This window comes from Brachyhypopomus gauderio, chromosome 3 (genome assembly GCF_052324685.1).
Source record: "Brachyhypopomus gauderio isolate BG-103 chromosome 3, BGAUD_0.2, whole genome shotgun sequence".
Taxonomy (NCBI): Eukaryota; Metazoa; Chordata; class Actinopteri; order Gymnotiformes; family Hypopomidae; genus Brachyhypopomus; species Brachyhypopomus gauderio.
Genome location: NC_135213.1, coordinates 2,862,267 through 2,889,990, shown reverse-complemented (window position 1 = coordinate 2,889,990; position 27,724 = coordinate 2,862,267). Strand labels below are relative to the sequence as shown.

The 27,724-nt window shown below is 42.4% G+C and overlaps 1 protein-coding gene across 1 annotated transcript; it reads right to left on the bottom strand.

The window, feature by feature from the left end:
• On the bottom strand, window positions 1–27,724 carry LOC143509990 (class I histocompatibility antigen, F10 alpha chain-like). Its single transcript, XM_076998931.1, has 8 exons — window positions 27,540–27,724; window positions 24,023–24,283; window positions 2,509–2,790; window positions 2,078–2,353; window positions 1,877–1,978; window positions 1,566–1,583; window positions 1,410–1,475; window positions 1–1,129 (listed from the first exon to the last, which is right to left on the bottom strand). The coding sequence occupies exons 1-7, from the start codon at window positions 27,607–27,609 to the stop codon at window positions 1,438–1,440; spliced, it is 1,047 nt and encodes a 348-aa protein (XP_076855046.1). The 5' UTR covers window positions 27,610–27,724; the 3' UTR covers window positions 1–1,129; window positions 1,410–1,437.

Genomic DNA, 27,724 nt, shown 5'->3' with positions numbered 1-27,724 from the left:
TTTAGTCTTTAATTATCTTTATTGATAATTCCAATTAATTTACCCTAATAAAATTGTATTTAAAAAACAATCTGGGTAATTACATTAAGTGAACTTTCAGCCAAACAAATTTTACATCAGATTACATTTCTATAAACAAGTATAGAGACACCTATTAAACATTTTTTTTTATGATTTAGGAAAGTTTCTAATGTAAAGTGCCAATAAACATATTAAACTACAGTTAAGCAGTTCTTTACTCGTTTGGTAAATCTGTTAGTAAAATTGTAATGGCCCAGATTTAATTCAAATTTAACATTCATCAAAAAGGAAAAAGGAACTGAAACATTGAAGAGGTTTTACAGCATGTGGTCCAGTGTCTCCGGTATGTTGATATTTTACCCAATTAGGTTTTTGCCGACCACTGCTGTCTGATGATCTGATAACAGTGATGTCTGATGATCTGACAACAGTGGTGTGTGATGATATGTGGGTGTATTCATTATAACTGATGAGAAGCTCTAGTTGTGTTTGGAAATGACCATGAATTACAGTGACTGATACGGACTGCGTTTCTCCTCAGTCTCTATGATAACCCTATATGTCCAAATGGTTTGAACCACAAACTGAAACTGATCAAATTAAAGTGAATTTCAAAATGGCTGTACAGAGCTCTGCTAAACTGCATAAAATAAAATCACTGTCACAAGATAGTTACACACTTAAAGAGAGAAAGAGAAAATTGTGTTCTGTATGTTTCATTATTTTGAACTATGGAAACCACAAAAAAATCTGTTTATAAAAGCCTGACCTGATCCAATCACTAAGACTCTAACAGTCCTGAGCATGATACATTACAGCAGAGAAACAATCAAAATCCCATTAATCCCTTTACACAGATGATCAGATCCATAATCAAAGCTCATCAGTTTTAACACAGCACTATTAAACCAAGTTCCCCCTAATGTGACAGGTGTGATGAAGACTGGAGTTCTATAGTGATAAAGGAGAGGACATATCTGCAGATGTGTGTGTGTGTGTGTGTGTGTGTGTGTGTGTGTGTGTGTGATGTAAGTGCTGTTTGAGTGATCTCTTCAGGTCCACCAAATCCATCCTCCTCTCTCCTCTTCCAACATCTCTCTGTATTCATCTGACGTAAACACACAAATGTATGATATATGATGTAACAGTAGTTTAGACACATACATATTATACACACGAACAGCATGATATAATGGTAGATTAGACACAAGTCATCTTACAAACACAGTATGATGTAACTGTAGATTAGACAGTCATCTTATACACACAAGCACAGCATGACGTAATGGTAGATTAGACACAGTAATCTTACACACACAGAGCTGGTGGTTTTACTGGTAGACACACACAGATTGTTGGATATGATACATCACAGTGTAAACACTCACTCTCTCCACTCAGTGTGAAGGTGTTTGGTTATTTGGAGCTGGTGGAAGATCCTTCTCCATCAGAGGCTGTAAACATGCAGCACATTAACAAACATGTTCAACACTCTGAGACTCACAATCATGATGAATACAATACAAAAAATCATAGAAACTCACCTGCAACAGGCTTGAAGTCTGAAAGATAAAGAACACAAATAGAGTTATACAAACAATGCATATAGTCAATTTTATATACAGTAACTGCAAATATAAATTATATGAATATGAATACGTAATTAACAAATCAAAGGTAAAGTTGAGTGTAGTCAACTGACGATAGTATCTAAAGACACTGGTATCAGATTAGTAACCAATGTGTGTTTCTAACTTTTCTATTTTATGTAGGAAATAAATGCATAATCCACTGGTATCCACGTAAATGTGAAGCAGTTCTTAAGGATGTCACATGTGTCTCTTTCATCTCTCACCATTCTTCTTCTTCCTCCAGATGAAGAATCCAACACAGACAATGAGGACCAGGAGGAGAACAGACACAACTACACCAGTGATGATACCAATGGACCCACCACCTGAAATGTCACGGTGTTACACCACTGTAACAATTTCAAAATTTATTATTTCAACATGAACATACACAGCATTTACTCTCTGGACATGAGCAGTCATACCTGGATGGAATGGTGTCACAAGATCTCTCTCCAGTGCACTGTGCTGAACTACACAGGTGTATTTATGATTCTTCAGATCCTCAGGTGAGATGGTCAGAATGCTTCTCTTCTGGAAGGTTCCATCATGGTTAGGTAACGTCTCTGTGAGCTCCACGTTCTCATTCACATCATCTCCATCCTTCTGCCAAGAGATCATTACTGCTTTGGGAAAGAAACCTGTGGCATGACACACTGCTGAAGAAGAGCCCTTCTGATACACAGACACCTCAGGAGGGTCTGAGAGAGCGAGAGAGAGAGAGAGAGAGAGAGACAGCATGAGAAGATGAGAAGATAATGAGACAAATATTATTACTATAGTATTGTGGTGATGGGGAATACAGTGTGTGTGAACAGCAGGTGCAGTTCCACTAACAGTACATCACACAATCTACCTTTCCTCTCCAGAGTGTCTCTGCCATAAGACACATACTTCTGTAACCACTCAATACAGGTGTTCTCCAGGTAGTTCTTATCCTGGGCAGCGAAAGCTCCTCGCTCAGAAACATCCCACTTGTGTTTGGTAATAACAGCTTTAGCATTAGCTGCAGTCCAGGTGAGGGTGTTCAGATCCAGACTGAGGAAGTCTTCTCCATCATAGGAAAACTGGTCATATCCTCTCTTGGTTCCATCATCATCCAGCTCACAGCCGACCATGTTCTGCACTGTGTGAACCCCTGCAATGAAATACACATGATGACATCACACTGACTGCTGTCATAAAGTTAGAACCAGGTCATTATTACTGAGAACTGAGTTTTCAACAAATTCTCCATTCAAGACATTTCAAGATATCTTTAATTTTATCAAGCCTCATATATTCAGATGTATTTTCTTATTTTCATTTGTGTGATTCTATAGTCATATTAAGCAAGAATTCTTACAAATTTGCTTTACAAGCATGTAAGCAGTGTTCTGTGTACTTTTTTAAGTTGCATGCAGTTTGGCTATCATACTAGGGAAGAAGGGGACCAGGGGACCAGATCAAACAGTGCACAAAATCTACCACTCTCAATTTAGTGTGATATTTACACTTCAGTATATTTTGCTTCTTCATATCAGTGCCTCATAGTCAGTAGCTTTTATTGTTTTTATCTTGTGTACATTCCTTGTAAATGTTTAACACTGTAAAACTGTCACAATCTCCCCCTCCTCAGCATTTCTACAGCAATGCCTACTCCAGTCTTTGTTTTGGTTTTTCTTCCTGGTTTTGGGTCTAAATGTGTGTTTTCACCCTGCATCAGCACACAGCACACCAGTACTGCATCATACGCAAGGACATAAACTACACCCACAGAGCTCTACCCCTGGCCTGCAGTAGTAGATGTAATTAGTTTGTGACTGTGCTCCAGTGTGTACTGAAGATGTGTGTTTGTGTGTATCTTTAGTGTGTGTTTGTGTGTATCTTTAGTGTGTGTTTGTGTGTATGGTGTTGGTGGGTGGAGATTCTCCTTGTTTTACGTTTACCGCGTACAGTTAAAGTCAGAGCTGCAGGACCCAGGTGGCTCTTCTGTGGCTGGGTTTGTTGCTGGTGTTGAATTAAATCTGATACCAGTGTGAATGAAGGACTTTTATTTTGAAGGGGTCCTGCTATACGTGTTCAGTAACAGTGCTGCTGTACCTCCAGCCTGATGGTAAGAGTGTGAATAGTCCGTGTTGGGGGTGGGTGGAGTCTATGATGATAGACGCGGCTCTCCTGTGGACTCTGTGTTGGTAAATGCTCTGCAGAGAGGACTGTTTAATCCCTGTGATTTTAGTGGCTATTTTTACCACTCTGCAGGTGTTTGCGCTCCTTTGTCTTTACTTGTCCTGTATTCTTAGCCTGTGATCTCATACTTTCATTAAACCTGTTCTTAGTTTTTTATTCTTGATCTGTTATGGGTTCCCAGTTACGAGTATCTGCACTCAAGTTAGAAGTTGTCTGTCTCCATCAGACGCTACACTCCCAGAGTCTCAGATGTAACTCTGGCTGACAGAAGGACACTTGGCCGTTCACACACCCGTATTCAACATCTCTCGCCTGAAACGCAAGATGGAACAGTACACTCTATATGTGATGGGACGTTTCTTGTGGTGTATTGAGTCTTGGATAATCCGTGACCCCATGGATCGGTATATGCGTGAACATTGGATCACTTGCCAAATGTTTAAGCATGACTGTGTTGAATGCAGTTTTAGTAATTATTACATGTACACTGAAACCACACCATCTGTGTCTATTCAAAGATTCTTTATTGTCAGTTGCCTGTGTCCAGGACACAGAGGAATCAGGATGCTAATTCGAGTAGGATCCCAAATGCCACACAATTAGTGAGCTCATGTGTTGCGATAAAACAATCCGAGCGTAATCCACACAATGTTAAAAACAAAGTGAGTAACCTGTTTAAAGTAGAGAATAAACAAATGGCGATTAAATATTTCATAGAGTTGATAACACATCGGTGTTTGCAGGATGCTTTTCCACCTCATTGAATTTTTTTTTTTTACCTGCAATGATTTTATAATTACTGCCAGGGTCACTACTGAGTAATCAATATTTCACTACAGTGTCAATATAGTGCAGTTTGTGTAGTGTATCCATGTGAGTATCCATGCTGTCATCCAGCTGTGTCATGGCATCACTCTAGTTGTGACAATGACTTGACTGGAAAGCAATGTCTCAGTGAGCCCTCATGACTGTGGTCACCTCTGAACCCCTCCCTTTAGTTATGCTGCTATAGATTAGCCACATGCTCAACACTGGCACGTGAGCTGTGTACATTTATATCAATGATGGTTTAAATTGATGTCCACACACTCAGACTCTATCAGGGTTGCCACTTGGAGTGAGATTTGAACCTGGAGGGGGTGGCGAGTGTAAATTGGGGACGGGTGGGGGGGATTATATCGCGATCGATCGATTGCCGCTGGTTGGCGCCAGAGCGAACTAGTAACTCATTGAATCATAGATGTGGATCAGAGGTAAATAAACTAGATTTTTTTTTTTTTGCCGTGAGAAATCGGAAGTGTGGCGTGAGAGCGTGTGAAGGCAGTCAAATGCGTGTGGCTGGGGAACAAGGACATTAACTATTACTGTAGAACCACTCTGCGCACCATGGACTTGTGCTAACGGGCCCTTTTGTGCTAGGGTTCCCTTTTGACTCTTGGTCCTCCCGAGGTTTCTTCCTAATCCCCACCACCATAGGGAGTTGTCACCTTTGGCTTGCTCATTAGGGATCTGGACCTATATGATTGTAAAGCTGTGATGTGTTGTGAGCTATATAAATAAATTTGTCTTCGACTTTAGTATGAGTTGTGGTCAAAAGAAAGAAAATCTGATGAGCTCAAGACAATACAGCAAAAGTTATATTTGGATTTACTGTTTGGATTTAGTGTGTGGGGCAAAGCTATCCAGTAGTGTCATGGTCCCAAGCAAGTTTAAAAGACATCTCCAAACGAAACACCCTTCCTTCAAAACAAAAACACTGAGTAACAGGTAACTTTTAGTAGAAAAACCACAAATGTGTGGTAGAGAGCTCTCACTGATAGCTACTTAGTGGCTGAACTCATAGCCAAACCCGTAGTCAAAAAAGCCACACACTGTGGCAGAGACATTATACTACCTGCCTGCAAAGCCCTCGTGAATGAGATGCTCGGCCCTGATGCAGTTAAAGAAGTAGCTAAAATCCCTCTAAAAACCCTGTTTTGTGGATGGAAACAATCTTCCTGGATGGAAAAACTTCCTATTTTGCAAAGCACTGTCAGACAACAACAGGAGATGAAATGTTTCAGGTCACATCAGAATATCTTGAACTAAAAGACCTTCAGTGGGGAAACTGCAGGAGTGTCTGCACTGACGGAGCAGCAGTCATGGTCTGATGCACCAGAGGCCTCGTTAGTTCAGGAGAAACACCCAGCTGGTACTGATACACACTTCACCAGCAGCCCCAGCTCCTGTTGGATGATGTCATGTGGATGGTAAAGTCAAGACCCCTGAAAAGCCGCACATGTGAGGAGATGGGAGCAGAGCTTACCACCTTATTGCTCCATTCAGAGGTCTAATGGCTCGCGTGGCAAAGTGATGGCCCATGTGTATGAGCTGTGGGACGAACTTTAAATGTTTCTGAGCGATGAGAGTTGGGATGATGCAAAACTGCTTGCAAGTGATGAGAAGTGTGCAAGGCTGGTATACGTGGCAGGAATATTTCATCATTTGAATGAACATAACATGCGGCTGCAAGGCCAAAATGAAAACCTGCTCACAAGCACAGACTAAATAGATGGATGACGTTCAAAGTTGCACCTCGGGGAACAACATCCTGAAAGTGCCAACCTTGGCAAGAAGATGTCAACACTGCTGCACTGTGTGAGGTAACAGGCAAACATTTGAAAACCCTTGAGGAGAAGTTATCATTTTATTTCCCCTCAACCCTCACTGAATCCCTTGACTGGGTTAGGGACCCACACAACTCAGCAGCAGAAATCACATGACTGCAGGACTAGGAGGAACTAACTAACTGAGACAAGACTGCAGTTTAAACTAAACTTTACTGATCTGTTGTTGGACAGTTTTTGGTTGACTGCTGCTAAAGAGTTTCACATTCTGGCAAACAGAACTATTTCAACGTTGCTCCCATTTTCCACAACATATCTATGTGAGCGGAGCTTTTCAAGCATGACTGCTATAAAAACTAAAAACAGAGGGAGACTGAGAGCAGTGTGAGGAAGAAGAGACTGAGGAAGAGCTTGTGTGTCTCTCTTCAATAACCAGCCAGGACTTCAGCTTTGTGTTCATCTAAACAGGAACAGGTTTCACACTATGTGAGTAAATTCAGAAATTATATTGTTATTATATGTACTGCACAAAGCTACAATGTGTCATTTAGTAACTTTGAGTGGTGGTGTGCCGCAGAAGTGCTAAGGCTCAATAAAGGTTGAAAAACACTGATATAAAGAATAATAAGATCAATGTTTCCCCACCACCAGTAGGTGGCAGCAGTGTAGCTGATGTGAAATGGCAACAGGTGGAGAGAGTACATGAAGCCGTGTGGAGTTGTTGCAAGTCTAAAAGGAGGGAAATGTGATGGAAATGTTATGATTTCCCTTTATGCCAGGCTTTCATAATATACAATAAACACATTAGATGTATATGTTAGAGCTCTTTTACATATAAATGTGTTTTATATCCTCGTGGCTTCAGTAGGCCTCAGATGTGTTTGCGTTCTCTCTGGACGGCCTCGGCTCAGTCCTAATCTGATGTTCCTCTGATGTTCCTAAACTGACCTCGTTGGAGGCCCCTAATCTCAACTTGGAAGGGGCCACGGCGACACTCAGGCCATCATGCCATCACGAGGATGCTGAACGTGGAGGGGGCATGCGAGGGGAGAGGCCAATATAGTGTTGATCATGTCATGTTTTGTCCAATCACATTTAGTTAATCACCTCATGTTCACCTTGTGGACACAGTGTGTATTGATGATTAAAAGTATAAAAGATGAGAGTTCGGAGTGGAGAATTAGCTCTCTTTTGCAGACGCTTTGTGCGTTTGTAACAGGGGTCTCTTGGAGAGCGGTCTCTGGGGTCTCTTTTGCAGATGTAAATGAAAAACAAATATAAATACAGTATGCCTCTTTTTTATGCTGATCCTAAAAACAAACAAATGCCTGCTGTGTTTATCATAGTGGTTCTCTGAAATATGTTGTTTACAGCATGTCAGCATCAGCCCAGCCAGTGCATCCCTAATTAGAAAATCAGATACACCTATAAGGAGGGTTACCAGATAAACCTATAAGGAGGGTTATCAGATACACATATAAGGTGGGTTATCAGATAAACCTATAAGGAGGGTTATCAGATGCACCTATGAGGAGGGTTATCAGATAAACCTATAAGGAGGGTTGTGAGATACACCTATAAGGAGGGTTATCAGATGCACCTATGAGGAGGGTTATCAAATACTCCTATAAGGAGGGTTATCAGATACACCTATCAGGAGGGTTATCAGATACACCTATCAGGAGGGTTATCAGATACACCTATAAGGAGGGTTGTGAGATACACCTATAAGGAGGGTTATCAGATACACATATAAGGAGAGTTATCAGATGCACTTATAAAGCTTCCTTATTGTCTTGTGCTGCCTGTGTAGTGTCGTTACCACAAGAGCACAAACAGCTGATTCTAGAACATCAGATTCCACAACATCAGATTCTAGAACATCCCAGCTGCAGGATCAAAGCACCGTTTACAAACATCCTCCCTGTTTTTAAAACACGAGCTGTGAAACAGCAGAAAACTTGTAGAATGTTTACAAACAAAAACAAAGACCAGCAACAAGATTCATAGTGCAGCATCAGAAATTAGTGTAGAGGAGTGTGGAGACAGGAGTGTTTCTCAGTGTGTGGAGACAGGAGTGTTTCTCAGTGTATGGAGACAGGAGTGTTTCTCAGTGTGTGGAGACAGGAGAGTTTCTCAGTGTGTGGAGACAGGAGAGTTTCTCAGTGTGTGGAGACAGGAGAGTTTCTCAGTGTGAGGAGACAGGAGTGTTTCTCAGTGTGAGGAGACAGGAGTGTTTCTCAGTGTGAGGAGACAGGAGTGTTTCTCAGTGTGAGGAGACAGGAGTGTTTCTCAGTGTGAGGAGACAGGAGTGTTTCTCAGTGTGAGGAGACAGGAATGTTTCTCAGTGTGTGGAGACAGGAATGTTTCTCAGTGTGAGGAGACAGGAATGTTTCTCCGTGTGTGGAGACAGGAGTGTTTCTCAGTGTGAGGAGACAGGAATGTTTCTCAGTGTGAGGAGACAGGAATGTTTCTCAGTGTGAGGAGACAGGAATGTTTCTCAGTGTGTGGAGACAGGAGTGTTTCTCAGTGTGTGGAGACAGGAATGTTTCTCAGTGTGAGGAGACAGGAATGTTTCTCAGTGTGTGGAGACAGGAGTGTTTCTCAGTGTGTGGAGACAGGAGTGTTTCTCAGTGTGTGGAGACAGGAGTGTTTCTCAGTGTGTGGAGACAGGAGTGTTTCTCAGTGTGTGGAGACAGGAGTGTTTCTCCGTGTGTGGAGACAGGAGTGTTTCTCCGTGTGTGGAGACAGGAGTGTTTCTCCGTGTGTGGAGACAGGAGTGTTTATCATGTGTGTTCTCACGTCTTACAGCTGCAGCCGTGTAACACACGTTCAGTCACAGCTGCTCTGCTCACCGCGTCACGCTGGACGTGAACACTGTGGCTGTGCTGAGGTGTTCGTGTTTATGCTTTTGTTCCTGATATGTTTCACATAATGGGTCCTTTAGAATGTCTTTACCGTTAACCACATCATTAATCACATAATGAACCTTAACATAGACAACATGTGAGTGAGGAAGAGGTCAGTGGGTCAATCTCTCATGACCAACTCTGTGTTTTCCTACATCAACTTCTGTGTAGAAAACATCACTGTGGACAAACGCTGCCGGGTTTATTCCAACCAGAAACCCTGGATGAATAAAGAAGTCTGGGTCCTTCTGAGACAACGTGACACAGCTTTCAGGTCTGGTGATGAGGTGCAGTACAGCACTGCTAGAACTGACCTGAAGAGGGGATTAGGAACGCCAAAATGGAACACAAAAGACAGATAGAGGACCATTTCATCACCAACAATGCAAGACAGGTGTGACAGGAGGTCCAGTATCTCACTCACTAAAAGCCCAGCAACACCACAAAGACTGATGACCCAATTCTGGCAGAGAGGCTGAACCACTGGTCACGTTTCAGTGTGGAAAGATCAGAAACAGCAGCAGTTCCACCATTCAGCTGCAACATCTTCACAGAACATGAGGTGAGAAGCACAATGAAGGAGGTGAAGACTCTGGAGTCTTCACCAAGATCTTCAATGCTTCTCTATCCCAGTCCATCATCCCACCATGTCTGAACTCAGCCACAATAGTGCCAGTACCAAAACGGACCAGCACCGGCGCCCTAAATGACTTCAGACCAGTCGCCCTGACATACAGAGCAAACAGGTCAACGGAAGACGCCATAACAACAGCGCTCCATACCACCATCTCCCACCTGAACTACAGGGGCGCTATGCTAGGCTGCTCTCTGTTGAGTTTAGCTCTGTTTTCAACACCACACTCACACACACACTGACTGCTAAGCTAATGGACGTTGGTCTTCCACACACTATCTGCAGTTGTCTAAGGAACTTCCTCTCAGACCATGTACAGTTAGCTCACATATTCCCTCAGCTCTCAGCACCGACCCCCACAGGTGTCACGTAGGGCTCCGCCCTCTTCTAGCTGTCACTCCCGTCCCCTGTTCCTCGTGCCTGTGTTGTTTCCCTGCTTGTTGACCCCGCCTTGTTATCTGTTTCCATGGTTTCCCTCTGTCTGTCATGCCCGTGTCATCAGTGTTCCCACCTGTGTCTTGTTAGTTCTGCGTATTTATAGTCCCTGCGTTTCCCTAGACGTTATCGGTTGTTTTGTTCATTGGTGCTCTTTGTGACCTTGCAATCTGTTATGTTGTTCTGGTTTGTGAGTATTGTTCTTTGATCATTCGTGTATTCTTTCTTATGTTCTTCCCATTACCGTTAGTACTTGTGTGTTGTCATGTCTGTTTACCTTTCTGGTTCGGACTGATCTTATGATATGACCCGTGCCTGCCATTACGACCACAATTATGGGATTCCCCTTAATAAATCTCGCTCTCCTCAGCGTTTGTGTCTGCCTCCCCACTCCACAGTGTATGTTGTTACAACAGGGCTGTGTGCTTAGCCCACTCCTCTACACACTGGACATGTTCCACTGTGCCAGCAGACATTCAGACGTCACAATCACATTCACCGCTGACACTACTCTGGTCACACTGATCTCCTGGGTGTATATGGACGCAGATCTCAGATGAGGTTCTAACACCTCAGCGGTGGTGAAGAGAGCCCAGCAGTGTCTCTATTTCCTGAGGATCCTTAAGAAGCTGAATCTGGAGAAGAAACTGCTGACTGTCTTCTACCGCTGCTCTGTGGAGAACGTGCTGACGTACTGCATCTGTGTCTGGTTCTCCAGCTGTACCACAGCACACAAAACGTCCATTCAGAGGGTCATCAACACGGCCCAGATCATCAGACACTCTCCCGTCCCTGCAGGACCTCTACAGCACTCGCTGTCTCATGAGAGCCCACACTATTATCAAGGACAGAACACACCCAGGACACTGGAGGTTTGAACTGCTGCCCTCAGATGTTACAGACAACCAAAAACAAAGACAAACCATCTTAAAACAGTTTTTACAACAGGGCCATATCTGTTAAACTAAACCAAACAGCTCGTCCGCAGACAGACGTGGTTTTGTCCAAACTGCTCAAGTGTAAACACTGATGCTGCTATTGTAAACATTGTGCAATAACTGATGCTGCAGATGTTGTACATGTGTAGAATAGTACATGGTAAAACTTAAATTATTAACATTGTATTGATGCTCCTCTCAATTTGTTAAATGTTCCTTTTTCCTAATAGCACCAAGTGCAGCTGTACAAGTACAATGAGTAATGACAATAAAGGTCATTTAATTTACATTTCTACTGCTAGCCTTTTTATTACACTACATTACTAAAGTAAATTCATAAATTCATAAATGTACACTATTATTTCATGAATGTGCACTATTATTTATAAATATATACTATTCCATAAATGTGCGCCATGTTATTCATAAATATACTTACATACATGTTTATTTCTTGCACGCAAGCATGCTATACTCTATTTCTCTCCCTTTCTCTCCCTCTCTCTCATCTCATGCTACATCTCTCTTTCTCTCCCTCTCTCTCATCTCATGCTCCATCTCTCTTTCTCTCCCTATCTCTCATCTCATGCTATATCTCTCTTTCTCTCCCTCTCATCTCATGCTACATCTCTCTTTCTCTCCCTCTCTCTCTCATCTCATGCTACATCTCTCTTTCTCTCCCTCTCTTTCATCTCATGCTCCATCTCTCTTTCTCTCCCTATCTCTCATCTCATGCTATATCTCTCTTTCTCTCCCTCTCATCTCATGCTACATCTCTCTTTCTCTCCCTCTCTCTCTCATCTCATGCTACATCTCTCTTTCTCATGCTCCATCCTCCCTAAAGAACCACAAACCAATTTTACTACAGGATGTAGCAGCAGCAGACATGTGGTCTGTGTGGAAGTATTTTAAAGCGTGTGGAAGTATTTAAAGCGTGTGAGGACGACTCAAGGACGGGTGTCTCCACACATCGTTCTGTTCATTAGACTAGAGGAGGATTGTCTGCAAGGAGTTACAGTACTTCAAGTTTAATTAATCATAAAAAAACACCAGAAGCGTATTATGAATAGGAGAAGTACACGGTGATGTCAGCAGCAGTGAAGAGGAACGTTCTTCCTCCCGTCCCAGCACACCCACTACATCAGTGGCTGAACTCTTGAAAAAGCAAATAAGTTTACCAGCGATGGTACCAAACCAAAATGCATCTCCCAAAAGATAACGGGATTCATCTCTTTGGATGACCAGCCGTTCTCAGTGGTGGAGGATGCTGGGATTTGTAGTCTTATAGATTAAACTGAGCCACATAACACCACCTCAAGCAGACGCCATTTCTCAGATGTGTGCTTACTTAAGATGTATAATGTCATTTCAACTCTTGGCTGTAGATATTACAGTCCTGAGCTTCACCACAGGTATATGGAGGTCAGATGTGAGTCCCACCAGTGTGCTGAGTTTAACTGCACAGTGGACTAACACAGATTTCAAGTTACAGAAGGTTGTGCTTCACTCACAGGAGTTTAGGGGGTCCCGTATGTCTGCTGCCATCTCACATTCACCAACATTGGACACTTGGCAAATCGACCCTTCTAAAGTGCATATGGTAGTCAGTGATGATCTAAGAAACACGGCCTAAGCTACTGGAGACAGAGATCTGAGAGGCACACGATGTGTGTCCCACACTCTTCTGTAGTCTGTGAGGGACCTTTGTGTCAGGGCAGTATTGTAGATTTGATGGTGATATGTAGGAAAACTGTAGGCCACTTTAAGCATCTCTGCCCACCACTGACCCTAACACTTACCCCTACAATCAGTCCAACAACAGTTCAGAATGACACCAAACGCCTCCAACAAGACAAGGTGGACCAGTGTGGATATGCTGGAAGCCTTTTTGCACAATAGTGAGTCCTGCATATACAGCAGATAATGATCTGCCTGCGACTTTCACCTCATACCAGTGGGTGTTAATTCTGAACATCTGTTATCTGCTCATAGGGGGCGAGTACAGAGAGGAGATCATCTGATGCAGATGTTACAGATGTTGTCTCCTTGCTCCTTGCCACTTGGTGATTGAGCTGCTCACAGGACACACAGCGCAGAAGATGGAGGAGACAGCACGGAGGAATAAAGGTCCATGGGTCAGGTGAGCTGCACACACCTGGACATCTGACGTGTTTGATGAGATTCTCAAGCAGAATAACCCAGGCAGCTAGCAGGCAGGTGACCAGCTCAGCTGCTCAACAGTTAGACGGGTATCTCTCAGATGTCTCCATCCATGATAGTCCTCTTGGATATTGGAGAAACAATCAAGGTCACCTTCCTGACACAGATGGCACACAGGTAGGCTACTGGTAGGGATGGGAAATGAATAAAAGAGTTTATTTTTTTATTTTTATTGGGCAACACGGTGGCTTGATGTTTAGCACGTTTGCCTCTCAGCACTGGGGTCTTGGGTTCAAGTCCCTATCTGAGTGGAGTTTCCATGTTGTCTGCGTGGGTTTCCTCCGGGGTCTCCGGTTTCCTCCCACAGTTCAAAGACATGGAGGTTAAGTAAAATTGGCAGTCCCTGATTCCCTGACAAATTCTCCCTGAGTGTGTGTCTGTGTCTCTTCATGTTCAATAAAAGCAGTTGTCTGAGTGTGTGTGCATGAGTGTGTGTGCTTGTATGCCCAGTGGTGGATGGTGCTCTGCCACTAGGGTCTGTCCTCTCTCCCCTTCCTGCACCCCATTCAGTCCCCCAGGGGGCTGTGGATCCCGGTAGAGAGTACGCTGTGCGCAATTGGCTGCCGCTTCTCACCGGTGTGTGATTGGTAGTGTAAGAGTTGTACCTGTATTAAAATTGTAAAGTGACCTTGGGTATCTAGAAAGGTGCTATATAAGTTGAAGATTCATTCATTCATTTTTATGTAATATTTATTCTCCATTCCCATGCTAGGATAAAGATCCTCCTCCTCCGCCCTCACGTCTCACTCCCTGATACCATCACACTCCTCACACACACACACACACACACACACACACACACACCTCATACACACAACAACCTTCCACTTCCTCCATCAGGAGGTCAGACTGGATGAAGGTCACCACAAGTGCTTCAGGACGACGGAATCAGACAACATGCTTCCACTGACTGACACAAAACTGAGAACACAGCAGACATTACAGAGCAGCATCTGAGAACACAAATGCTGAAGTCTCCAGTGTCTGTTCAGATTTAGGGCCTGGATTACATGACAGCAACAACACTTCACTCGTGCTTCAAACAGTCCATCACTGTTCCGGTCCCAAAGAAGAACCAGCCAGCCTGCCTCAACGACTTTGGCCCAGTGGCCCTCACATCAGTCGTGATGAAGTGCTTTGAGAGGATCAGAGACCTCATCTCCTCATCACTTCAGGACTCTATGGATCCTTTACAGTTTGCTTATCATCAAAACTGCTCTACAGATGATGCCATCGCATACCTCCTCCACACTGCACTTACACACCTGGACGCTGGGAGGGGTAATTATGTTAAAATGCTATTTGTTGACTACAGCTCAGCATTTAACACGATTATCCCCTCCAAACTCATCATCAAGATGGAGAACCTGGGACTTCATCCATCCTTGTGTCACTGGATCTCTAACTTCTTGACAGACAGAACACAAGCGGTGCGGGTAGGTCATCACACCTCACCTACACTCACCCTTAGCACTGGCGTCCCTCAGGGCTGCGTCCTGAGCCCCCTGCTGTACTCACTGTACACGTATGACTGTGTGGCCACTTCAAGCTCTACCACCATTGTCAAGTTTGCTGAAGATACTGTCGTTGTGGGCCTGATCTACAACGATGAGAGGGCCGACCTAGAGGAGATTAACACTAGGACTCCCACCACACTTTTTTTGGCCTCCACCAGGGGGCAGTGCTGGGGTCATTTGCATCCCATTAGGCCACCCTTTGTTATGTACATGCAGCCACTTATAGGTAGACGGGGAGTGAGTGATGGTGTGAACTATGTGGATTCATTGACTCAGATGGAGAACAAAAAACCCTGGCCTCCCCTTGGGGAGACTGAGGGAGATTGTATGTGTGTGTATACAAGTGTGTAGGTGTATGTGTGGGTACATATATGAGTGTGTTGCACATATGGGATGAAGGTGTGTGGGTGTATGTGTGTGAGAGTGAATATATATGGGAGGAATGTGTGTGGGTGTATATGTGTGTGAGGGTGTATACACGTGTGTGTGTGTGGACACCACATTTTAGGCTGTTGTAGTCAGTGATTGTGTAAGGCACCTCTTCCAGAGGACCATTTCTTCTGGACCTGCGTATTCCCACCCCACCTCCACCCCCCCACACACACACACACACATGCAGGCATGTTACCCAGAGGTTGACGAGGTGGGCCTGCTGTCATGGCCTCACCCTTCTCCTCACCACTGTCTGTCCCTCAGTTTTTACTGTATTTTAGACATTGAGGGCTTTTGAGGGGACGGTGTGGATGAACACTGACCAGTGGCTGACCATGAACACTGAACACTGACCCTCTTTTCTCTCCTCCTCTTTTCTCTGTATGGTCCACCTAACCCCAATAATTTTTTTCACTATTGTACTGTCTTTTACAGAATTGTTTTCTTTTGACTCTTACATAAAAATAAAGTTGTCCTGCAAAGAGGGGGGGGGGGGCAAAAAAAGAGAGTAGTGACTGAAATCTCTTCTGGTAAGATGTCCTAAATGTCCTATTTTTGTTTGACGGTTATGGCTGTTGTGTTTTTGGAAGAGACACTGTAAAAAGTACCATCTTGATAAGTTAAAATTGCTCAAGATTATTATTCTCTTTCAAGTAGCTGGGGGGTTTTTGTATAAATTTATGTAAAAATATATTTACCTATTGGCAGTTTTTCAAAAAAACAAAAACTACTTAAAATAAGGTAAAAAAAAAATCAGTGCCATTTTGAATAATCAATATGCCACTTATATGCCACTATAATTCAAATATTATTTCAACCTTTCTCAAATAAAATCTCAAACATATCCTGAGATGAGCAGACTTCTTGCAAGAGAGGTTGCAGTCTCATGAGACAGCCAAAGGTGTGTATTGAAAGGTGTGTCAACAGCAACCACCCACAGCACACGCCTCATTTACATAACACTGGAGGTAAGAAGGGCTTATCACACCTGCCAAATCCTGTCGTTTGACATGAGTTGGGAGTGAAAGGTATTTCTGTCTAAAGCAGGGGGCTTGGTAGTTAAAGGTATTTCTGTCAAAAGCAGGGGGCTTGGTAGTTCTAGTTTAACCATCTGGAGGTCTGGTCCAAGAACAACAATCTCTTCCTCAACGTCAGCAAGACAAAGGAGCTGATAGTGGACTACAGCATAAAACAGGAGAGGAACCATCACCCCGTTATGATCAATGGCACCGCAGTGGAAAGAGTAGGCAATTTCAAGTAACTCTGAGTTCACATCACTGAGGACCTGTCATGGTCTTGTCACACCAACGTGTTGGCAAAGAAGGCCCGTCAGCGTCTCTACCATCTCAGACGATTATGGGACTTCAAACTACCAACCAAGGTGCTCAGAACCTTTTACACCTGCACCACTGAATCAATCATAACGGGAAACATCACAACCTGGTTTGGAAACTGCACCAAGCAGGACAGGCAGGCTCTACAGAGGGTGGTGCGTTCAGCTGAGCGCACAATCTGGACTGAACTTCCTGACCTGCAGTCCATATACAAGAGACGGTGCTGGACAAGAGCCAGGAAGATAGTAAAGGACCCCAGTCACCCCAGTAACAGACTGTTGTCCCTGTTACATCATGACACACACACACACACACACACACACACACACACACACACACACACACACACAAGCGCTTTCACGCCCGAAAGTCAGCATGGAGAGGATGAGAAGAAGCTTTTTCCCACAAGCTATTTGAATCCTCAACGAGCATGGTTTTAATGCAATTGCATAAAATGCACAGTCTATTTATATGTATACGTAAATGTATATATGCAGGCATATGCATGTGTATAGAGGTATATGCATGTATACTGTCCTTATGTAGATATTTATGTATGTTTAAATTTTATGTTTTATATATTTAAAAATATATATTTCTATATTCTATATTTTGTTTATTTATTGTAGTTTAATTTAAAGTGGAGAAGTCACCAAAGCATTTCACTGCCTGTCGTTCTGTGTATGACCATGTGATCATGTGACCATGTGACCATGTATGTGACACATAAACCTTCACTTGACTTGTTTCTAGGCAGGAGCTGCAGGTCTGCCGAGCGACAGGTAGAGAATAAAGACCTTGTGTGTGTGTGTTTGTGTGTGTGTGTGTGTGGTGATCACTAGCACTGTGGGGCCGCATATCATACACAGCTGGTGTAAGAGGAGACACTGGTCAACACAGGAGCAAGTTGCTAACGGTTACGGTGTCTGGTGTAAGGTGGGCTGTAGGGGACGTTCCCATGAGGCCTTTAACAGTGGTGTGTGCTGTAAGGCGGACCACGCATGGTGTTTGTAAACAGCCCAAACCAGCTGTTCCTCCATGATGGATGAGGACAGGAAGGTCTCTGCCATCTGATTGGTTAGCGTGGGTGATGGACGCTGCTCTTTTGTGGCACTCAGCACAAATGTTGATGGCGTTTCAACTGGCACGAGAGTTTAAACATGTGAGATGTGTTAGTCAGACTAGAGGAGAGCTGATGTTTGATACAGTGGAGAGTGGGAGGACTGTGTGTCAATCACTGGCATCACTACATCAGATCAAAAGGAACTACATGGACTTCAAAGAAACTAACAAAAACTTTTAATGAGTGGGCTGAGGTCTGATCACGCACTGTGGCTGTTTCTACAGTGTCTGATCTAAACTAAGCGACGCTTAGTCATACGTCTGACCATGTGATGCTGCAGTCAGACTGGGTGTGAGGATCTCAGACTGCACCTTCTTACATTCACACACAGGTGAGTGAAACCAAAGCTGCTTCTTCATCTCTGTGGATGTACACACTCTCTCTCACTGGCCTCACTGACTCCCCCTACTGGACTCCACCATTAGCAGCACATTATAAGTTACCCAGAAGCACCTCACACTCCTCTACAGCTACACTGGTAAAAATGTCCATAGGCAACAAAGTGTTCTTTGCACTTTTTTTTCTTTTCCTAATCTTCTATTATGGACAGGGAAAAATAAATATATCAGGTCAGTACAGACTGCTGAGCTGTGTGTTAACATGTTCATTATATGCTATGAAATTTTATATAGGGCTGGATTTGTCATTAAGACACTTGGTTGACGGTCTGCTGCTGTACTGGACCAGAGCTCAGCAGTGAAAGACAGGAAGGAGAGGAGGACACAAGCTGATCAGTGTCCACGTCCATCAAGAGTTTTAAAGACACTGTAACATCACAGGAAAAAGACACTTGCATACACATCGAAAAACAACAAAGTTGACATTCAAGAACCCTCGGCACAGACACTGGGACGATCTCCACAGTTATTGCCACACAGTTATCTGTTGTGTGCTAAGAGGACTCTAGATTAACCGTGTGGTGGACAGACTCCACAGGCAGCTCCACAGGCCCAGGGAGGTTCGGGATCACACGTGAGCTTTCTGCTCTCTGTGGCGTTTCAAACAATGTTTGAAACAAGGAAATGTCTGAGCAACAATAGTACCGTGTACGGCAAACTCACGTTACAGCTCACGTGTTTCCCCAGTCACGCCTTCACTATACTAACCCAACAGTTCCCCTAGTAACCAGTCTTGTGTCCTTGTGTTGGTTCTGTTAGCCTCCTTTGTTCCTGGTCTCCGCCCCTCATTAATCTCACCTGTTCCTCGTTAATCCCTCATTGGTGTGTGTTTTTGAGCCCCGTCTGTTTTCCACTTGCTCATGGTTCACCCATTTCTACCTGTTTCACCATGTTTTCTAGTTTCCCATCTATCGCCTAGTGATGCTTGTGCGTCTGTTACCTTTTCGTACTCCACCTGGGCTATTAGGGCAATAAGCAGACGCTCTTATCCAAAGTGAATACAAAGTGCACACTAGTGGTCAGTAGGGGGCCGTTGTGCACACGTCCCCAGAGCGACGGATAGAGAGCTGTGTGAGTGTGACTGCTCACTACATGTAGCACAGGAGATGAGACGTCCTGAGCTACAGACACGCTCTCTATATGAGTCACATCATGGGCATAAATATACAGACACGGGAACACAAAAGACAGATAGAGGACCATTTAATCACCAACAATACAAGGCAGGTGTGACAGGAGGTCCAGCATCTCACTCACTACAAGCTCATCAACACCACAAAGGCTGATGACCCAATTCTGGCAGAGAGGCTGAACCACTGGACACGTTTCAGTGTGGAAAGATCAGAAACAGCAGCAGTTCCACCATTCAGCTGTAACATCTTCACAGAACATGAGGTGAGAAGCACAATGAAGGAGGTGAAGACTCTGGACTCTTCACCAAGATCTTCAATGCTTCTCTATCCCAGTCCAACATCCCTCCATGTCTGAACTCAGCCACAATAGTGCCAGTACCAAAACAGATCAGCATCGGCAACCTAAATGACTTCAGACCAGTAGCCCTGACACCAGTTATCATGAAGTGTTTTGAGAAACTGGCGAGACGTCATACCAGGTCTTGCCTCCCAGCTACCAGTGACCCATTTCAGTTTGCATACAGAGCAAACAGGTCAATGGAAGACGCCATAGCAACAGCGCTCCATACCACCATCTCCCACCTGAACTACAGGGGCGCTATGCTAGGCTGCTCTTTGTTGAGTTTACCTCTGCGTTCAACACCACACTCACACACACTGACTTCTAAGCTAATGGACGTTGGTCTTCCACACACTGTCTGCAGTTGGGGCTGTATCCCAATCTCATTATGCAACTGTACAAATACAATGTGACAATAAAGGTTCGTTTCATTTTCATTTCTACTGCTAGCTTTTTTATTACACTGCACTATTGAATTACTAGTCAATTCACAAATTCATAAATGTGCGCTATTATTCTATGAATATACTAGGGATGCACGGAAAATTTGGCAATCTAAATTATTCAAGCGAAACAATCCATTTTTGGTGTTCGGTGGAATAAGTGCAAAGGCCGAATAATTTATACGGAACAATGACGATCGACGATTTAATGAGGTCGTAGACATGAACCACTGCAGATGTTTTATCCTTATTCCTAAAGCTGCACAAGTGTAACACACACTAGGCCTGGGCGATATGTCGAGATTTTGAGAAATATCGATATATTTTCATACGAGATATAAGATGAGACAATATCGTTATATCGATATAGTCTATGTCGCGTTAGTTACACGTGTTATGGGTTGCGTACGAAACCGCTTACTTCCATACTGAATAGTCAGTGTTGTGCCAGTTCACAGCTTTTCTGAACTAGTTCAAGTTCAGTTCATACATGCTCAAAGTGAACAGTTCACGTTCAAAGTTCACAATTTTTATTATTGTCAGACCTGGAGTCACTACCTCCGTCCGCCACCAGAGGTCACAATCACCGGAATTTTAGTAATCAGCTGTTTTCTGTCAAAGTTGATTGAACCCAGTACTAAAGCCCGTCCTCCCCAGCCCTACCTCGCGAAGTATTGCCATCTCTTTACGAGTGACTACTGAGCGTATTCCTAGTGAATTCTCTGATTGTCTTTTTGGTACTTGATCTTGCTCTGGTTTTGTCTTCTGCCCCTGTCTAGCCCTCCGGTACTTCTGCCTGATCTCACCCGTGTCCTCGGACCTGGCTGCTGGCGTCCTGTCTTCCCGTGGCCTGTGTCTCTCTTCGCTATTCCCCTTTTGGTGTATTTTTGTCCTCCTTGAATTAAAGGAATTCTGCCTGCATACTCTGCTCATGGATCCTCATTCACAGCCTGATCACCAGGCATTACAATTATGAAATAGTTCAAAGTTCAGTTCATTTTACTTTTTTCGTGAGATATTCAAATGCTTTTTTTCACGATTTGGCTGTTGCGCAATCAAGGGGCGTACACAAATGCGAAGTAGAGAGTACAATCTCATTCGATTTTATTTCACATCTTACATTTTCAGACGACACGCGAGTGGACCGCGAATGACGTGGCATGATGAATAGAGAACTAACGCTTAATATACTAAAAGGCAGCGGAAATGACAAGGGCACAAAACTAGACCAAACAAGAGTACAACTAATTGTTACATACACCGACATGAACAAACACACGGGAAGCAAGTAACGGCCATACATGAACATGAAGACTAACAGAACATACATGTATTGCCAGGCACGATACCACGTTAGAGAACACAGAGACCAAACATGAACTGAAAACCTAAAACACTACGAACCTGAAAATGGAACAGAGACTTTAACCACACACAAACACGAAGCTAATCAAAACCACGAATCACAGATAAGGCGTGAATACGGCCGTGCACATCCAACTAGGAAATAAAGAAACGACAGTGATCCCCGAAGGTATAGTCTGGACATAGGCTATATATACACACCAACTAGGAGATAAAGAAACGACAATGATCCCCGAAGGTATAGTCTTTACATAGGCAATACAAACACACACACATTTGTAAAACTAAGACGAGCTAACACGGAACAGCTGAAACAGAGGGGCGTGACAAGAACAAGGAAAACATAAAAACGACGAGACTAGAAGGGGCGGAGCCAGACGTGACAACTACAAGCTAGAAATCACTATACGTACTATACGTGCTATGCCTACCCCGCTCTGCTGCAATTCATCACGGGTAACGTCGTGCGGAAGCCAGTATGTTATTAACTAGCCAGTATGTTAACTATTCTCAGCCGGACACTACGTTGCCCACAATGCATTGCGCACACAACGTCAAAACCATTTGTCTGGTGATACATGATTTAAGTGGCACCAGCGAGGGATGAACTTTCTCTCATTGCGTTTCAAAAGAGAAAACAGATGTCACTCAGTTTTCAATGGAAAACAAATTCCAACGTTCATTTACAGCAGTGGTTCTCAAACTTTTTCAATAATTCCCCACCTCAGAAGATGGGGAAATTCTATGCCCCACCACCAAAATGGCGCGCCCCACACTTTGAGAAACGCTGATTTACAGTGATGTCTACCATTCATGACACAACGTGAACTAATTCACGTTCAAGTTATTAAAAAATGTGTTGCGTTCAGTTCAACGAACACAATGAGCGTGTTCAATGAACGCATCATTCACGCACAACACTATGAATAGTGAATTTACTTGAGTTTCTTTTTTAACAACTTCCGCCCTGCCCCGCCTCTCTTCCTCGCTCAAATCATTTGGGATGTAGATTTGACTTATTACTGCCTCTTTGTTATTACCTTTTGGGAAGAAAAAATATCGAGATATATATCGTATATCGCCATTCATCTTAAAAATATCGAGATATTATTTTGGCTCCATATCGCCCAGCCTTAACACACACTAACACATTATTGTTACACAGTGATTCTCACCAGAGCAGCCAGTTTCCCAGATAGTATTCAATTTCAAACGTTTGAGCCAAACGTAGCTAATGGGAAAGTAAAGAAAACAAAGCCGCTGTTAACAATCATCTTAAATCAAACTTATCAGCGTCTCTCTCCCTCTCCCTTTTTCACAAACACACACACACACACACACACACACACACACACACACACCCACACACACACACAAACAATGGAGGATGGGTTCCCTTTTGAGTCTTGGTCCTCACAAGGTTTCTTCTTAATTCCCGCCATAATAAGGAGTTCTCCTCACCACTGTCACCTTTGGCTTGTTCATTAGGGATCTGGACCCATACGATTGTAAAGCTGCTCTGTGGCATGTGTTAAAAACACCATTTAAATAAATTTGACTTTGACTTTTGATTACTCTACAAGTGTCTAGATAATTTCACATGAAGGAAGGCCAGATTTTTTCAAGACCTTTTCAAGCCCTTCAAGACCTGTTTTGTTGTATTTTTATTATCAGAATATTCATACTTTCACAAAATATCTTATACATTTAAACACATTTACAGGTCTAGAAATTACACTTTTAAATTCCAGTTTCCTAGACTTGCATATTAATTGCTGGTTTAATATTGTCCACCAGGTGGCAGCATTACAAAGTCCGCAGCTTAGCTGTGTTTTTTTTTCACTCTCATCTGACCTGGGGAATCATCCATCCGCTTTATCCCACCAGTCCACCACATGGCCAACACACATGCACACACTCATAGGCAAATAATAGTGACCTATGAACCTAACACACATTTGGACCATGAGAGGAAACCGGAGCACACAGGGAAAACCCACACAAGCACAGAGAGAACATGCAAACACAAAGAAAAGAAATCAAGCCCTGACCATACTGCTATATGGCGACACCACTAACCACTACACCACCAACAGGGAATCAATAAAAAGTAGCGAAACATATATTTTTACTTTAAATAATCTTTTAGTTTATGTTTCTAATCATATATGGCACTTATATATGCAATTGATATTCTGCTAATGCTTCTTGTATTTATGAACATAATGGTGTGAACATGAGGAACCTGCAGTTGGGTAAAGTAATCACAGTACTACTTGTGTATCTGCCAAGTTGCTCTCCTCACTATGGCAAGAGTAATGAATGTTAGGCCCACTGTGCTGCTGTTTAGTGTAGTGAGTGTGATTATTCTCACCTTTAGTCTGATTAAAGCGTTCCATTGCTACAGCAAGGTTGTTTTTGAAGCTCTCCTCATTACCCCGCACAATCTGTGTCTGACTTTCCCAGTAGTCTGCACCCACACTCTTCTCCATCCACTCTGTTGTTGGCATCCTCCTCCTGATGATACTGTCATAGGTCACAAACTGTTCTCCATCCACCAGACCAACAGCAGTGAACTCTGGGAAATTTATTCCTGGTGTGACTGCAGTGTAGAAATACTGCAGAGAGTGGGTAACTGAAAAATAATAATTATTCATGTTAATATTCTTCATGGGTGTTCTTCAATAAAGTTGTTCATCTCTGCAAAATGGTTTAAAGCTCTATGTATACAATGAAAACAACAATGAGTTCATAATAATTTATGCCTAGTCATAATTAATTTGATTAAACATAAAAACAGTCATACAGTCATATACATTATAAAAATGTATAAGCGTGACATTATATCTACATCAGCTATTTAACATTACCTCTGTAAGGAAACGGTCTGTTACCTTAGTGATGAAGAGAACTCTCTCAGCGTTTGTATTCCATGAATAATCTACTAATATTTATTCGTATAACATAAGAGTATAAAAAATCTTTTAAGTTTTAACTGCATTGGGTGAAAGACTTTTTTGAAGTCTTAATGTCACGGTGGGGAGGCTGGGTCGCCGCCAGAGGGCGCGTGTCCCCGTTCAGACTGATTCTCAACACACGCCCCCGAGCACCAAACCATTCCTACCACCCGTTCACCTGAGTACTAGCACCTGTGCCCCATTATGTTGGGCACCCTTTTTATTCCCGCAGGTCGTTCGGTCCAGTGCTGCACAGTGCCCCGCTGGAGTATCCACGCTGGACCCCTCTCCGCTGCTGCTACCTGTTGTGCATAGTGTCTGGAATTGTGCTAGCGCTGCCTGTCTTGCAGTTGCCATTTCTGTTTGCATTATTACTTTCTCTTATGGAGAATAAACATCCCGTGTTGCAGCCCTCACCTTCAGCCGCCTCTGTCCCCGTGTCACAGACGTCACACTTAACTGTCAAATATGTCATTGTTTGATAGTAATTTTAACTGGAAGCAGCTACAATTTTTTTTTGTAGTTGTTGGATTTTTTTTTTTTTCAAATTTGAATGTTCTTAAGTAACATTATTTTTTAATGAATTATTGGCGGTCATATTACAAAGATGTGTTAGATAGAATGTGGTGCAGTTGCCAAGTAGGAATAATCGGAGTGCCACTACAGTCATAACCAAATGTCATATATGTACTTAATTGGTAAGAACCGTGGACCGCTGTCAAGCTATCTGTGCTTTAGCGATTCACAGTCAAGTCATCTGCACTTTAAATCTGTATGTTTTGGTGTAGATGCACATTTACATTCATAAGTGCTTTACTTGAGTGATCCAATTTACATGCATTATTACATTGAACACAATTAGTAATATATTTCAATAGCTTAATATACACTTAACAAAATAGTTTTGCTTGTCTGAAGTTTATTGTAGACTGCCCCACATGGCTGGTATAGTATAAAGTATGGAATAGTATGGTATAGTATATGCTATAGTATATTCTTTGAAAAGATTCTAATATACCAATTTTTTATAAAACTACATTTAAGTCCTTGTATTAGTACTGATGTTTAAATGCCTATTTAATTCTGAGAGGGTGTTTTCCTATTGCAAAACAGTAATGCCCAATGCTAATCAAGAGAGGTAAACAAACAATATTACAAGTTTGGTCAGATTGTATTGTACTGTTTTAATGACAGCTTTATTGGACCTGGTTATCCAAAAAAAAAAGCAGTGTAATACGTCGACTTCCAAATTTAAGCTGAGCTGAATTCTTGCAGTTTTATATTCTTGATTTTGTGTTCCATTGATTTAAATCTTTTAAAAGTTTTATACCACTTCATGAAGTACTATTGTTCTGCAACCACAGATGTATTCTGTTTACATGCATATACTATACTAAATGGACTCTAATATATCTTCTGCTTTCATTGTTTGATTTGGTCAGTATAAAAATTATTAGTGTGTAAAGACTGTAGTGATGTGATGTGATGTGAGATCTTTTTTGGTCATTAAAATGATACAATACAACCTTACCAAACTTACCAATACTAATACCATAGAGATGTGCTGCCTCTCTTGATTAGCAGTAGAATTGTTTGGCATTATTGTTTGGGAATAGTATTTGACATTTCTGGGCCCTCTAGGCCATATTAATGATTCTAGAAATGTAAATTTTTCATTTATGATTTATGGGGAAAATGGTACAGTGCAATCAGCCCAAACTTACGCTGACGGCATTGAAGGCATTGAAAATACTCTTATTTGGTAGTGGAACTGTTTGGGTATTATGGGAAATTATTGAAAAATAGATATCCTATTCATTCTATGTGACATTAGGTAATTCGCCTAGATGTAGCATGATTAAAAATGTATTCATGAGGAAATGGTACAGTAACATCTGCTCAAACTTACACTGATGATAGTTAAGGATGGACAGTTTTATGCAATCGTGGGAGTTTCTAGGCATTATGGGGGATTTTTGAGAAGTAGATATCCTAATTCAGTCCATTTAACAGTGTGTTAATTCGCCTAAATGTAGCATGGACATAAATTAGATTTATTAAAAAATGGTACTATGGAATTTGCCAAAACTAACAATGACGATAGTTAAGGGTTCGTACTGTTATGGAACCGTTGAATTGTTTAGTTATTATGGGAAATTTCTGAGAAACTGATCTCCTCATTCACATTTAGTACTTAAGCTCGAATCGCTAAAGCGCGGATAGCTAGGGTCATTAGCCACAGACATAAGGACGTCATGAATCACCAGGCAAAGACAGCATATCAGTGTTGAGAATGAAACTGTTATTGTTTTAGCATGCTAGGGTTAGGGTTAGGTTATCTTTGAAAATTAGGGCTAGTTCAGAAATATGAAATTTCCTCAGTATTGAATTATCTTTTTAGAATCAGATGGAATTAATCTCTTAAACTTGAGCTTTATTATTTTCATAGCCAAAATGCCATGGCATGTGTTTCCAGCAAATGATTACGTTTTGAATAAGTTGCATGGTCAAGAAATTCCTTTTAGTTTACACTTTGGATATGTGTAGATGTTTTCTCTTAATAAATCATGTGAAAGTCAATAATGCAGTAAAAGCCTTATACCATGTTTCGAATTGCACTTGATGCTAATTGCTCGAAGTTTGATCCGGGTAGATCTCTGATTAATGTCTTCATCTTTCCAGCAACATTAAGTATTAGTGCCAGCTGACTATTCAGAATAGATGGTGAAGGCGGTAGAATTCCAGTCCACGTTCAGCAATCCACATAAATATTCAGCGTAATATAAGATATAAGTGAGTTCTAACTGAACTGAATCGCCTAATTTGTCAAATTCCTAAACCTACATGTTTGAGAGTTCACTGCACTATACCCATAAGATATAGTTTTTTAAACAATCATATATACCTAATAAAAAAAATGACATTCGAACTTACCAGCCAACGCCAGATGAGTAGTGCACGCGAGGAGAACCAGCGCTTTCATGATCGCGTTACTGTACTCCATCTTAGTGCAGACCGCGAAGTCGTGAAATAAATTTTAATTAAGCTACGAATTATGCTACTTTAGTCCTTGATAACAACGTGTAGATGAATCTGTCGTTCTCTTCGACTGGAATCGG

Bases quoted from the DNA above. Each gene is read 5' to 3' on its own strand.
- LOC143509990 (XM_076998931.1), bottom strand. From the start codon at position 27,609: ATGGAGTACAGTAACGCGATCATGAAAGCGCTGGTTCTCCTCGCGTGC. The intron at 2,354-2,508 runs GTAGATTGTGTG...TCGCTCTCTCAG, and splicing joins AGACACTCTGGAGAGGAAAG to ACCCTCCTGAGGTGTCTGTG. The intron at 1,979-2,077 runs GTATGACTGCTC...GTGACATTTCAG, and splicing joins TGTGACACCATTCCATCCAG to GTGGTGGGTCCATTGGTATC.